Source organism: Mobula birostris, chromosome 4 (assembly GCF_030028105.1).
Source record: "Mobula birostris isolate sMobBir1 chromosome 4, sMobBir1.hap1, whole genome shotgun sequence".
In the NCBI taxonomy this organism is placed as follows: Eukaryota; Metazoa; Chordata; class Chondrichthyes; order Myliobatiformes; family Myliobatidae; genus Mobula; species Mobula birostris.
In genome coordinates this window covers 34,104,040-34,116,863 of record NC_092373.1, presented here as the reverse complement: position 1 = coordinate 34,116,863, position 12,824 = coordinate 34,104,040, and the positions used below count along the sequence as shown (strand labels likewise).

General features: G+C 39.6%; 1 protein-coding gene across 1 annotated transcript in view; it reads left to right on the top strand.

Annotated features, from left to right (window-relative positions):
* The window catches only part of sphkap (SPHK1 interactor, AKAP domain containing), a 138,113-nt gene that overhangs the window by 6,983 nt on the left and 118,306 nt on the right, over positions 1-12,824 (top strand). The window contains exon 2 of the mRNA XM_072256941.1: positions 2,349-2,463. Coding sequence (XP_072113042.1) covers positions 2,349-2,463 — 115 coding nt within the window. The remainder of the gene's footprint in view (positions 1-2,348; positions 2,464-12,824) is intronic.

Below are 12,824 nucleotides of genomic sequence, written 5' to 3'. Positions count from 1 at the left end.
TTGAGACCAGGGTCAGATCAGCCACTGCATGGCAGAGCATTGTTTGATGGATTCAGTGTCTTATCCCTGCTTCTGTTTTATGACATGCTCGTGTTCTTGTATATAGTTATACCGATGTAGTAGGAACTATATTGCTCATCGTGTTCATGCGGATCCCAAAGTAGAAATTCCTTTAGTCCCATTCCCCTTTATTTCCCCGTATCCTGAACCCATTATCCCTCGCCACTCTCCTTTGATTCTCGTCGTTGTTACCCTGCACTAAGAGATAATTTGCGCCTGTCAGCATATCTTCAGGAAATGGGAGGAAATTGGCACACCTGTTTCATGGAGAGGGCAGACAAATTCAGGGCAGACAACACTTCAGATCAGAAACTGAGAGCCAGTGCTCTCTGATTGCTGTCCAAATGTTGAAGAGATAGAATCCTTCACAACAGTAGATAATAAGGATCACTGCTCTGTTCTATTGCAACTCTGCAAAGATGGAATAAATCTACATTGAAGGTAAAATATATCAGAGGGAATAGAATGTGGATAGTCAATTAGAATTCGCTGCCCCGGTTGTAAATGCTAACAGGATCTACTCATTCAACCAGTACAGAATAGAATGGATAAGAAGAGGAGATTTCTCTTAAGTGTTACAAACTGAATGAGAAATGAATCGCCAGATAAGAGTGATAACAAATAGTTTATTCCATTTAGTTTGGAATATACTTTAACACATTTATTGCATATGTAACACCCTGATTCACATCTCTACTATTATGAGCAGTCTGTTCTGCTTTCAGAATGTTTGGGTTATTGTTGAAGATAAAGGGATGACGTTGGAAGTGTGCCATCCAATTAGCGGGAGGGGTTCTTGGTGAGTGACAATGAGGTTGGTCTTGGGTTTTGGTTCGGCGGGTGCTGAAGTGAGAAGATGCAGATGTCATAGCATATGATCTGGTGGGAGACCCGTTTGTTCGAGATGGATAGCAATCGATGTTCGGAAGGTGGTGTGGGCTTTCCCACACGCTGACCAAGGGCCCAGCACGTGAGTGACAAAGAAGTTCAAGATGAGCTCCAACATGTGCACATTTGACTGTTTAATTAGAATGGGGCCTTTTCTTTTTGTTATTTTTTTACTAACCCTTTAGTTAAGTTGATATTCATAAGTATAATTCCTTTAATCATATGCAGTGTACTGTCTGTCATTTTGTGGAACTACTTTCTAACAGGTTAGCGAATTACACAGCATCCACACAAACCAGGGTTTGGGGTGGAACGAGCCATCTCAATTTCATGAGTTTTGCGGGACTTGAGTGTGTCTTCCCTAGACTTACGCAGCCAAGGAAACCAGGATGTTTCACATAGTTGTTGGATTTGTGGTTCAGACATGTGTTTTTCCAAGATGAATAGATTTTTAATAGTTGTATCTCTACAGATGACCTGTGCAGTTATTGAAAACATCCAAGAAAAACAACTGGGCAAAAAAAAGCCAGTTTACACATAGAGTGTTTTTTCCATAAACACAACAATTAAAGAGGGAAGTAGCCTACTGAAAGAGAGGACAGCAGAGTGTGAAGAAAGAATGCAAAGGCAATGAAAGAGGGTAACTAAACATAGGCAATGGATATCGATAGTAATCCTGGATGAACGGAGAAGTAATATTGGAGGCAGGTGATACAGAAGATACAGAAACATTTGGATGATCAGCCATGATCAAACTGAGTGGCGGTGCAGGCTCGAAGGGACGAATGGCCTACTCCTGCACCTACTTTCTATGTTTCTAAACTCAAATAGTAGAGTGCTGCCTCCCAGCTCCATTAACCGAGGCTCAATCCTGACCACCAGTGCTGTGTGTGTGGTGTTCGCACATACTCTCTGGGGATTCAATGTTTCTATCATTCATGCTGTGGGGTTTCTTGTTTTGTGGATGTCTGTGAAAAACACAAATTTCAGATTGTATGCTGTATATAATAAATGAAGCTTTGAACTGTGTGGGTTTTTCTTGGTGCCCTGATTCATTTATTTATTTCATGTACATCGAAGCATCCAGTGAGATGCATTATTTACATTAATAACCAACACAACCGAAGGATTGCTGTGGGCTTTGATTACAGCTTAGAATGCTATGAGCAATGCCAAGCTCTCGCCTACATTGGAACCATGAATGGTTTGAAATTACAGATAAGGTTAAAAGAAAGACCATTACTTCCTACCAAACTTTCAATAAGCAAGCACTACTCTGGGGTGAGTGGGTGGGTGCGTGTGCGTATACGTGTGTGTGTGCATGTACGTGTGTGTGTGTGTGTGTGTGTGTGTGTGTGTGTGTGTGAGATTCTATGTCATTTTTCTGTTTTCTTCTCCAGTAACTTTGAATCGCCACAGATGCATCAGCTCTCAGAGCAATTAGAGACAATCCCCAGCTGTGAAGCAGCAAGGTCCATGGTCACTGCAGAGACCTCCATCACAGCATGCAAGAAGGTAAGTAATCTTCCCACCTTCATGCCAAATGCACTCCACGTGAGATTTGTAATTGGCAATTGCCCAACTCCAAAGGTAAAAATGTGTTGAAGTTTGGCAGCTAACAGGAAATAGGAAAGGTACGTCGCATCCGGAATTTCTCCAGTTAGTGGACCTCCCACGCCGATCTTGACGTAGTGGGAAATCACGTACGAGGCATGTTACAGCAGTAGTTTGCCATTGCCTTCTGCCGGGTGAGTTTTTCAAAGAGATCACCAGTTCGTAACCCAGCACGGATGAAAAGCGTGCAGGGGAACCGGCTGGATTCGAACTCAGGACCTCCGGCCCCGCAGTCCAGCGCTGATGCCACTACACCACCTGCTGGATCACAGGAAATAACTGGCCAAATAACTTATTGCTAATGTCTGAAAATCATTTCCAGAAAATAATGTATTAGTTGCTCACATAGTATATATCGCCATGCGAGGGGTGATTGATAAGTTCATGGCCTAAGGTAGAAGGAGTCAATTTTAGAAAATATAGCACATTTATTTTTCCTACATTTACACACTTAGTCCAGCGGTCGTGGAGCTTACGGATCCCTTCTTTGTAGAGGTCGGAGTCTTGGCCGTCCAGAAGTGGTCTATGGCAGGGGTGATTGATAAGTTTGTAGCCTAAAGTAGAAGGAGATGTTATTAACTTCAAACTTTCTGCATTTTCACTCAAAGAGTTGAACTGCACATGCATGTAATGAGAGCTGTATAACTCATCTCCTTCTACCCTAGGCCACAAACTTATCAATCGCCCCTGCTGTGGACCACCCGGAGGTCCAAGACGCTCTCGTTACATGCACGTGCAGTTCAACTCTTTGAGTGATAATGCAGAAAGTTTGAAGTTAATAACTCATCACCATCTACCTTAGGCCACAAATTTATCAATCACCGCTGCTGTGGACCACTTCTACAAAGAAGGGATCTGTATGCTCCACGACCGCTGGACTAAGTGTGAAAATGTAGGAGAGGACTATGTTGAAAAATAAATGTGCTAGGTTTTCTAAAATTGACTCCTTCTACCTTTGGCCACAAACTTATCAATCACCCCTCGTATATAGTATCATTGCCAAAAGATATAACCGTAATTAACATCCAAGCAGAGAACCACTCTTCAAATGGAAGAAAACAACATTAAAAGCACAGTGGGGAAATTTGATTAGAATATAATGAAATCTTTTTTTATGTTTCATGTCATCCAGCATCTTCAATTAAATTTTGGAATGTAACTCCCTATCAGCTACACATGATCCCTTCCATTAGAATTCAGTCTTTAACTTATTCCAAGGTATCCTTTAACATTCTACTTATCATTCTACTAATCCCTCCGGAGAAGCTCCAGCCAATTACTTTCTCCAAGGTATTCATTATTTGCCGTGTATTAAAAAATTGAACGGTTCCAATGCAGATGTAGCAATAAGACTGTAATTTGAAGTAATATAAAAGCATATTTCAGTGAAAATACTGATACAATCTTTTAAATCAGTTGTAATGAAAAAAATAAACACAGGATTTGAGATAGCAAAAAGGAATCAAAGTGCTTTTATTAAAAAGAAACTGAATTCTAGTTGAAGCCATCTATTGTATGATACAGCTACATTAAGTGACTCCCTGATATTCAACTCTTGCATCCCTGCCGGCATCAAATCAAAATAAGGCCAGGAGACGAGATAAGATGACCGAATGAAATCTAATCATATTGATAACTTTGATGTAGGTTTGATGTGATTGGAATTAATGAGGTAAAACTTGCTTCGTGAAATTGCTTAGTTCCTCAGTGGATTCCAAAATCAATGCTTTAAGCGCACTAAATTTCACACGGACTTTGGTGTAGGGTGCACAGGTGAACAGTTCGATGGGGCAGCCGAAAGAACAAGGTTGATGCATATGCACTCTTTAATCTGCACAGAATAATGAAGCCAACCATGCATTCATGTTCCGCCATTAGGAACCAACGCAGCATACACCCCCAGTGATGGTTGTAGCTGTGCTCCGCACCATATCCCCCAGGAGATCGCAGAAGTGCCAGGTCATTCAGTCGGCCCAAAAATACGTTAATGAAAGTGAAGTTAAAGGTGGCAATTCAGAAGTAGAGTATACAGCAGATTGTGTGTGTTGCTCCAGCAGATTTTTAAGCTACCTGCAAGATGTCACCGTTGGTCACCAGCAACATCTTTCCAGAACTCATGATTGAATGGCAGAACAGACTGACGGGCCAAATGGCCTAACTCTGCTCTTATTTCTAATGCTCACATGATCTTTCCACCTCAGTAGAGAGTGGAAGCTGCCTTCACACACTTCCAAGCTAACGAAACCAAATTTTAGATGGCCATTGCCTCACAAGAAATTACATTACATCCACTTTGTATGCAGATACATATACTGAGTGGCCACACAGTAACGTGGTGGTTATCAGACCGCTTATAATATCAGCAACCCCGGGTCACTTCCCGCTGCCGTTTGTGAAAAGTTTGTATGTTCTTCCTCCAATTAACTATGTCACGTTGTATACTTTGCCAGTCTTCTACAGCATCCACAACTCCACCAATCTTGGTTTCATATGCAAACATACTAACATGTATATTTTCATCCAGGTCATTTATATACATCACAAACAGCAGAGGTCCCAGCACAGATCACTGCAGAGCTCCACTATTTACAGGCCTCCAGCTCAAATAAGCCCCTTCAACCACTTCCCTCTGCCTTCCATGTGCAGGCCAGCTCTGAATCCAGACAGCCAATTCACTGCGGACCCCATGTATCTTAATCTTCTGGATTAGCCTCCCATAAGGGACTTTGACAAATGCCTTACTAAAATTGAGGGATTCTATCAGACGCCTTACTAAAATCTTCTAGAGAATAAGGTCCTAAGCTACTCAACCTTTCCCTATAACTCAGTTCCTCAAAACTCAGCAACATCCTTGTAAATTTTCTCTGCACTCTTCAATCTCATTTATATTAGTCCTATATGTAGTTCACCAAAACTTAGGCCTCAACAGGGTTCTCATATACTTTCAACATAACATCCCAACTCTTATACTCGGTTTGCACAGTAATGTAGTGGTTAGCACGATGCTTTTCATTTCAGGTGACCCAGATTCGGTGCCCACTGATGCCCATAAGGGGATGTACTTTCTCACTGTCATCGCATGGGTTTCCTCTAGGTGTTCCCTGTTCCTCCCACAGTCCCATCTTACTTCCCTTGTTACTGGATGGAAAAACTTCTTCCCCCTCTTTCTCCTCCTTCTCCTCATCTTTTTACTTTGCAGTGCACCTGAAGTATCTCCAGTGAGGAACCAGCAAATGAACCATTAATGTCTTCTGTACTAAACCGTTCAATTCCCATTTGTTGATTGCTCCTTTAAGTACACACAAGATGGCACCTTGGCATATCCCAGCGTTCGCATCATCTAATGTCAGAAACTCAGTGGATGAAATCAAATGTTACCTTCGAGTTCAGACCTGCTGATTCCATGGCCACTTATTTAACTTCCATGTCTCTTTCAATGAATTCAATCTTCCTCTAAGCAACCATCTTAAAGAAACAATGGGTTTGATTTCACAGATTGCTGATTGCTGTTCTTTTCTATGTACTTAGTGATTGCCTTTTCCTTTGCCTTCTTGATCTTCCACTGGAACATTAGACATTATCAGCACATGCTGAAACCCATGAGCTGTTACTGTCAATATGGATTTGTGAGTTTTAGTTAGGAAAATAGAAAATGTATACCACTCTGAAATGGCAAAAGGAAAGCAAATATCAATACAGTTCTTCTGGCAAGTAATGCTTAATAAACTGCTTCCCTAGAAATATCAACAAGGTTAAACCCCTTCCCACAACCAATGCAATCTCCATTTTCCCAATAATAATAGAAGGAACATGAGCTAGTTCTGAACTGATTCCACAAGCCACAGACTCATTTTCAATGAGTCTACAACACAACTCATGTTCACCGTTTTATCTATCTATCTATCTACTGTATCTATCTATCTATCTATCTATCTATTTATTTATTTATTATTTGCACTTTGGTTGGTTGTCATTCTTTTTTTGCGTGTAATTTTTCATCGATTCTGTTGTGTTTCTCTGTTGTACTGTGAGTGCCTGCAAAAAAAATGAATCTCAAGATAGTATATGGTGACATACATTCAGTACGCACTCTGATAATAAATCTACTTTGAACTTTGACTTTTTGTGTCACAAGCAAACCAAGATCTGCATGCTTTCCCCACATCCTTGAAATTTCTAGTAACAACAGTGTGTCTTGGTGTATGAGCTTCAGCTCTATTTATGCTGAGTTCTGCTTACTATATTCATAGCTACTGCTAACCAGGACCAGAATTGACCTAAAGATATTTCTTTGGTATATTTGTCTATAATCACATATAATGATTCATTTTCTGCAGCTATAATTAGAAACAAATTTAACATACAATTTGTTGGAAGTGCAAATTTAACATACTGTTGACCTCATAATGAAAGGTGTCTGAAGTAGTGTAGCTCGGATTCCCGCAGGTATTCTGCTTCTGTAGATTAATCAGTTGAGTGGTATTTAAATTTAGGGTAACAGGCCAAAGTCTCTATGCTCATTATTCTAAATCTGCTCAAGTTTAGCTCAAATGCCTCTTAAAATTACTATGTTTCTTTTCTGTTTTTTAATACTGTTTTACTTGATGAGGTTATGTTTTAAGCTGGTGTTTCCCTCAACTTTCTCAAGAACATTAAAAAAACACACTATTGCTCCACTATTCAATAAGATAATGATGGATCCAATCTTGGCCTCAACATCACTTTCCCCCTCTCTCATCATGCCCTTTAGCTTTCTTGTCATTCACACTTCTGCCAATCTTCTCTTTGAAGATAATCAAAAAATGTGATTACACCATAATCCTGTTGTTGAGCAACCCTTCCCTTCTCTGGATAAACTATCAAAGATGAGGGACCAACTGGCCTAACTCCTACTGCAGTCACTGTGTGTTTATGTTCTTATGGAAGTTGAGAGAAAGACCATCCTTAAAACATAATTTAATCCAATGATCACATAAAATTGTGCCCAACTTGATACCAAAACAGTCCGTTTCCAGTGCATGATCAGATTGCTTGATGCATTATTTCAGTGCATTCAATATTCGTTTTAACTGGAATAAACTGGATCAGTCAATTAAGCAGAAATATGTGACTTGAAAAGTGGTGCCATTGATGTTAGTTTATGCAGAGCCTGGTGCTGATAGGAAAAGCAGTAAGTACATTAGGCAGATCAAACTACAGGATTTCTTCAAAATCTTTTTGATCACTTCACAAACCTGGCAATAAAAAACCTTGATTGAATGTTAAAGCATATTAAATAGATCTCAATAAAAGGGAAATTGATGATGAAAGTCCTAAGTTGATTTGATAAGTATCTAGTTTCAAATGCCAAACTCGTTGGTTAATGCCCTCATTAAGAAGTAAAAATAATAATTAAAGAAAGATATTAAAATACCATTTTTGTAAAGTTACTCATACTCTTTCCAGTATGATTACAGCAACTCAATAAGTCAGAAAACATCCATGAGTTGTACGGTGTTAACTTCCCCTCCACAAATTACTGCTGTAATAAATATAAATAACATTGGAATAGATGTTAATATCCCACAATGTGGCTTACCCATTGAACTTAACCAGAAATATGTCAAATACAATTATTGTGCCTTGCAGTAAAATCTTCAATAAAAGAAGCATGGTGTCACTAATTTTACATTAGAGAATGCTAATTGTCAAGCTGAACGTGAGCTTTATTTCACTTTTAAACTCTGATAATTCTGCAGATGAAAACCCAACTTGATAACAACTAATATAGTTAAACCAAGAAAATATTCTCTTTATCTACAAAGTACAAAACGTTAGTTCAATTCCATTGCCATTGTCTTGACCTGAAAAATTGACTTACAGCTTTTTGCCTTTGCAGATGCTGCCTGACCAGCATTCTGTTTTTATGGTGAACAAATCATTCCCTCTTGACACTGTTGTTCTTAAATAGGGGAGTTTGGATTCTAAATGCCAATAAAAAAGCGTTGCACATCAAGGTCTTTAGCAGCTTTGTTGTCAAACATGTGCACAATTTACAGTATTTCAGAGCAGATGTATCTGCTGTTTTTGAATCGTTTCATTAAATATTTCTGGGTCATATTCAACTGCTGTCCTCTTCGGTGTGAATATGGGTCCCATACAGACAGAGGCAGGAGACTGTTAATGGAAAATAAGGAAATGGCAATGGAATTGAACTAATGTTTTATATTTGTGTAATGTTCGGTTTGGTACTTTGGATTATTTTGTAAGTAAAGAGAATATTTTTTCTGGTTTAAATATACTATGTTATCAGTTTGGGTTTTTAATTACTGTAATTGCAGAATTATCAGAGTTTAAAAGTGAAATAAAGATCATATTCAGCTTGACAATTGGTATTCTCTAATGTAAAATTAATGACACTGCACTTTTCTATTGAGGATTTTACTACAAGGCACAACAATTTTATTTGACATGGTTCTGAGTAAGTTCAATGCCTGGCTACATTAGTGGAGATTAAAATCTATTCCAATTTTATTTATATTTGTAACAGCACTAAATGTGGAGAGGAAGTTAACACCATATAACTTAATAATTAATATCAGTTTCTTGTGGATATCGATTTCTAGTGGTAGAATTGTCTCTGACATGAGGAAACACAAAAAGGGGTCTTCTGATTTATAGGTGCATCATAGATTGCAAACCCCAAAATGAAAATATTCAAACACATCTGAGAAAGTTGTTTTGTTTTCTCTGCTTGTTCCTGAATATTGTGTATTTGTGTTACTTTGTTGTGTCTTAAACAAAACTAATCATCAGGCTTTATCATATTTATGAATGCAACAAGATTACACATTATTTAAGCTGGCTACAAAAGATAAATTGCATGTATTTAGCATGGGAGAAGTGCACTGAGCTTACAGAGAAATGCATTATGGACATTGATAAAGAGCTGTCAATAACTGCACAAATTATTTTTATGATATACGGCTCCATGAAATCCATCTTGACTTCACTGTTTTGCACTAAAGTCTCCCAGCAATTTTTGTTTGCTTGTATAAAGCTCTTATAATCCCTCCAAAAAAAATCCTACAATGGGTTGAACAATAGAATAATTTACAAAATGCTAGAAAATGTTCAGTTTTGTCAAATTAGACTTAGTTATGTTCTATAACTTTGAATATAGAAAGCACAACTCCACAATCAGAATGGACAAACCTTATTATGGGAACTAATCATAATCTAACAGCTTGATTCTACTCCAAGTCTTCCTTTTGACCCTATATTTTTTCCCATTATGGAGAATGAAGACATAAGGGAAGGCAGGTGCTGGAATCTGGAGCAACAAACAGTCTGCTCAGCGGATTGAGCAGCTTCCCTAGGGGAGGGGAGGAATATCGTCAGCATTTTAGATCAAAAACTTGCAAGAATCTTGATGCAGTGCTTTGACAGAGGCACTGATAATTCCTCTAGCAGACTACCTGTTGCTTCATCTCACCTATCTCCTTGATTTCTTCACATCCAAACTCAGTGAAACCTCAACTCCTCCAGAAATCTAATACAATATCCCTATAGTTCAGCTGATCCTAGACCCTTGTCATTTCATTTCCCAACAACCTCCTGCTCAGAGCCACAAATTTAAAGTACACCTCACCTCTTAATTCATCAATGGCTTCATCATTCTCAACTTCCACCCCCAAACTTCCCAAATCTCTGCTTTTATCATCTCATCCCTTCTTTACCAACCATAAACTGCCACATGGTCTTCAATCATCTGAACCACCATCACTGTGTCCAATTAAAACTTTTCCTGTAGTAAGATAGCAGATAACCCTCTTCAAATCTTTGACCAAACTGTTCCCAAAAACAGCACCGGCCATGGCTCAGCTGTGCTACAACACTGGGCTCATCATGGAGTCGAAGAGGCAAATTTCTGAGATTTTAAACTTGGAAATCTGCATGTTGATCCTGCACCAGATTAAATCTGCCATCCACTAATTTAATAGGAGAAAGAGGCTGCAGGCACAGAAGTGGCTCTTTTAATTTGATTAAATTAATTTAAATGTTTTTCTCAGTGGCTGTGTATGTTAATTAAACATTAACCTTTAAAATTGCATTTAATTTTATGTATTTTCTTAACATTGCTTTTGTATATTAACATACAGTCATGGAGACATAAAAATGTGCAGCACAGAAACAGGCCCTTTGGCCCATCTAGTCCATGCCAAAACCATGTCTACTCCCATCGATCTGTACTGGGACCACAGCTCTCCATGTCCCTACCATTCATGCACCCATCCAAACTTCTCTTAAATGGTGACATTGAGCTCAAATACACAACTTATGTTGGCAGCTTATTCCACACTCTCATGACCCTCTGAGTGAAGAATTTCCTCTCATCTTCCCATAAAAACCCCAGCTATGACCTCTGGTTGTCATCCCGCTCTACCCCAGTGGAAAAAACCTGCTTTCATTTACACTATCTATACCCATCATAATTTTATATACCTCTATCAAATCTCCTCTACTTCCTAAGGAATACAGTCCTCAATTATTCAATCTTTCCTTATAACTCAGGTCCTCTAGACCCAGCAAGATCTTCGTAAATTTTCTCTGTACTCCTTCAACCTTGTTTACATCTTGTCTGTAGGTAGGTGACCAAAACTGTACACAATCCTCCAAATTAGCCCTCACCAACGCCTTGTACAACTTCAACATAACATCCCATCTCTTGCACTCAATACATTGATTTATGAAGGCCAACGTGCCAAAAGCTTTCAATGAATTATGTACCTGTATTACCAGATCTCTTTGTACTTCCACAGTCCTCGGTGCAGTACTGATCATTGTGTAAGACCTGCCCTGGTTGGTCCTGCTGAAGTGTAAAACCTCGCTTTTGTGTCTTTCTCTAGTTTTATTTCAATGGCTTCCTTTACCAGGTAGCTGGCTGGTGACGTAGTGGCATCAGCGCCGGACTTCAGAGCGAAGGTTCCCGAGTTCAAATCCAGCTGGCTCCCTTGTACGCTTTCCATCCGTGCTGGGTTGAGCATCGAGCTAACAATTCGGCCTCATAAAAATAAGAAAGCCTGCTAAAAAAACGCCGCCATGACGGTATCCCGATGACCCCACTCGGAGTTAAGGGCTTGCTTCTTCTTCTTCTTCCTTTACCAGGTGGTCCAAAAAGCCATTGGCATGGCACAGTAGTTTTATGCCATTGAAATTAATCCTATAGCCATTGTGAATGCAATGTTCTGCTACCACTGATTTCTCCAGGTAACCCAAATGGATACACACCTGTACTCCTTGATGTGGGTTATAACTGTGCGTCCCATTTGGTCGATATATGCCGCTGTACTTTCACAAGAAATCCTGTAGACACCAGCCAACCTGAATCCCAGGTCATCTTTGTCCAGCATAAGCTGTGATTTGATCTTCCTTAAAGGTTTGTGGCTGGTATTAATCTGGTATTTCTTCAGGATCCTGGCAATCCTTCCAGAACCATGGAAATATAGGGAAGACAGGCGGTAGTGATGAGTTCCTCCTCGTTGTTAGGTTTCCTGGTTTTTCTGTCAGCCCTTTTAAAGGCCCAATTGATTTCCTTTGCTTTGTAGGAAAGTCGTGTATAATTGTCTTATTTCCTCATGGAAACTCTCCTTGTCCAAAATAGTTTTCGCACGGTTAATCAAATTAAGAAAACCTGCTCTATGTTGGCATAATGGTGGCTGTTATTGTTGAGGTCTAAGTCCATGTGAGAGGGTTTCCAATAGACACCATGTTCAAGGCTACTGTCCGGTATCCATCAAATTAGAATGTCCAGGAATGGGAGGCAACAATTCTTCTCCATCTCCATCATAAATTAAGTGTTTGGATGTATGCTGTTCAGATGGTTGTTGAATTGTTGGAGTGTCTGGAGCACAAAGCAGTATTTGGGCATAAGGGCGATGAACTCAGAGCCCGCTCCTCAAAGATTTTCATGTAGAAATTAGCAATAGCTTGCGACAAGGGCAATCCCATGGCCACTCCATCTGTTTGTTCATAGTAGTTTCCCTTATAGAGGAAGTATGTTGATTTAAAGGTGCATTTGAAAGATCAGTGGTGCTCTTGTTGAGCCTTGACCGCAGAAGGACCAAGTTAATGCCATTCTCAAGCTCAAATCACAGCTTATGTGGGCCAAAGATGACCTGGGACTCAGGACGGCTGGCACTTACAGGATTCCCTGTGAATGCATGCAACGTATATCAGTCAGACAGGACTCACGGTGGAAACTCGCATCAAGGAGCTCAAGA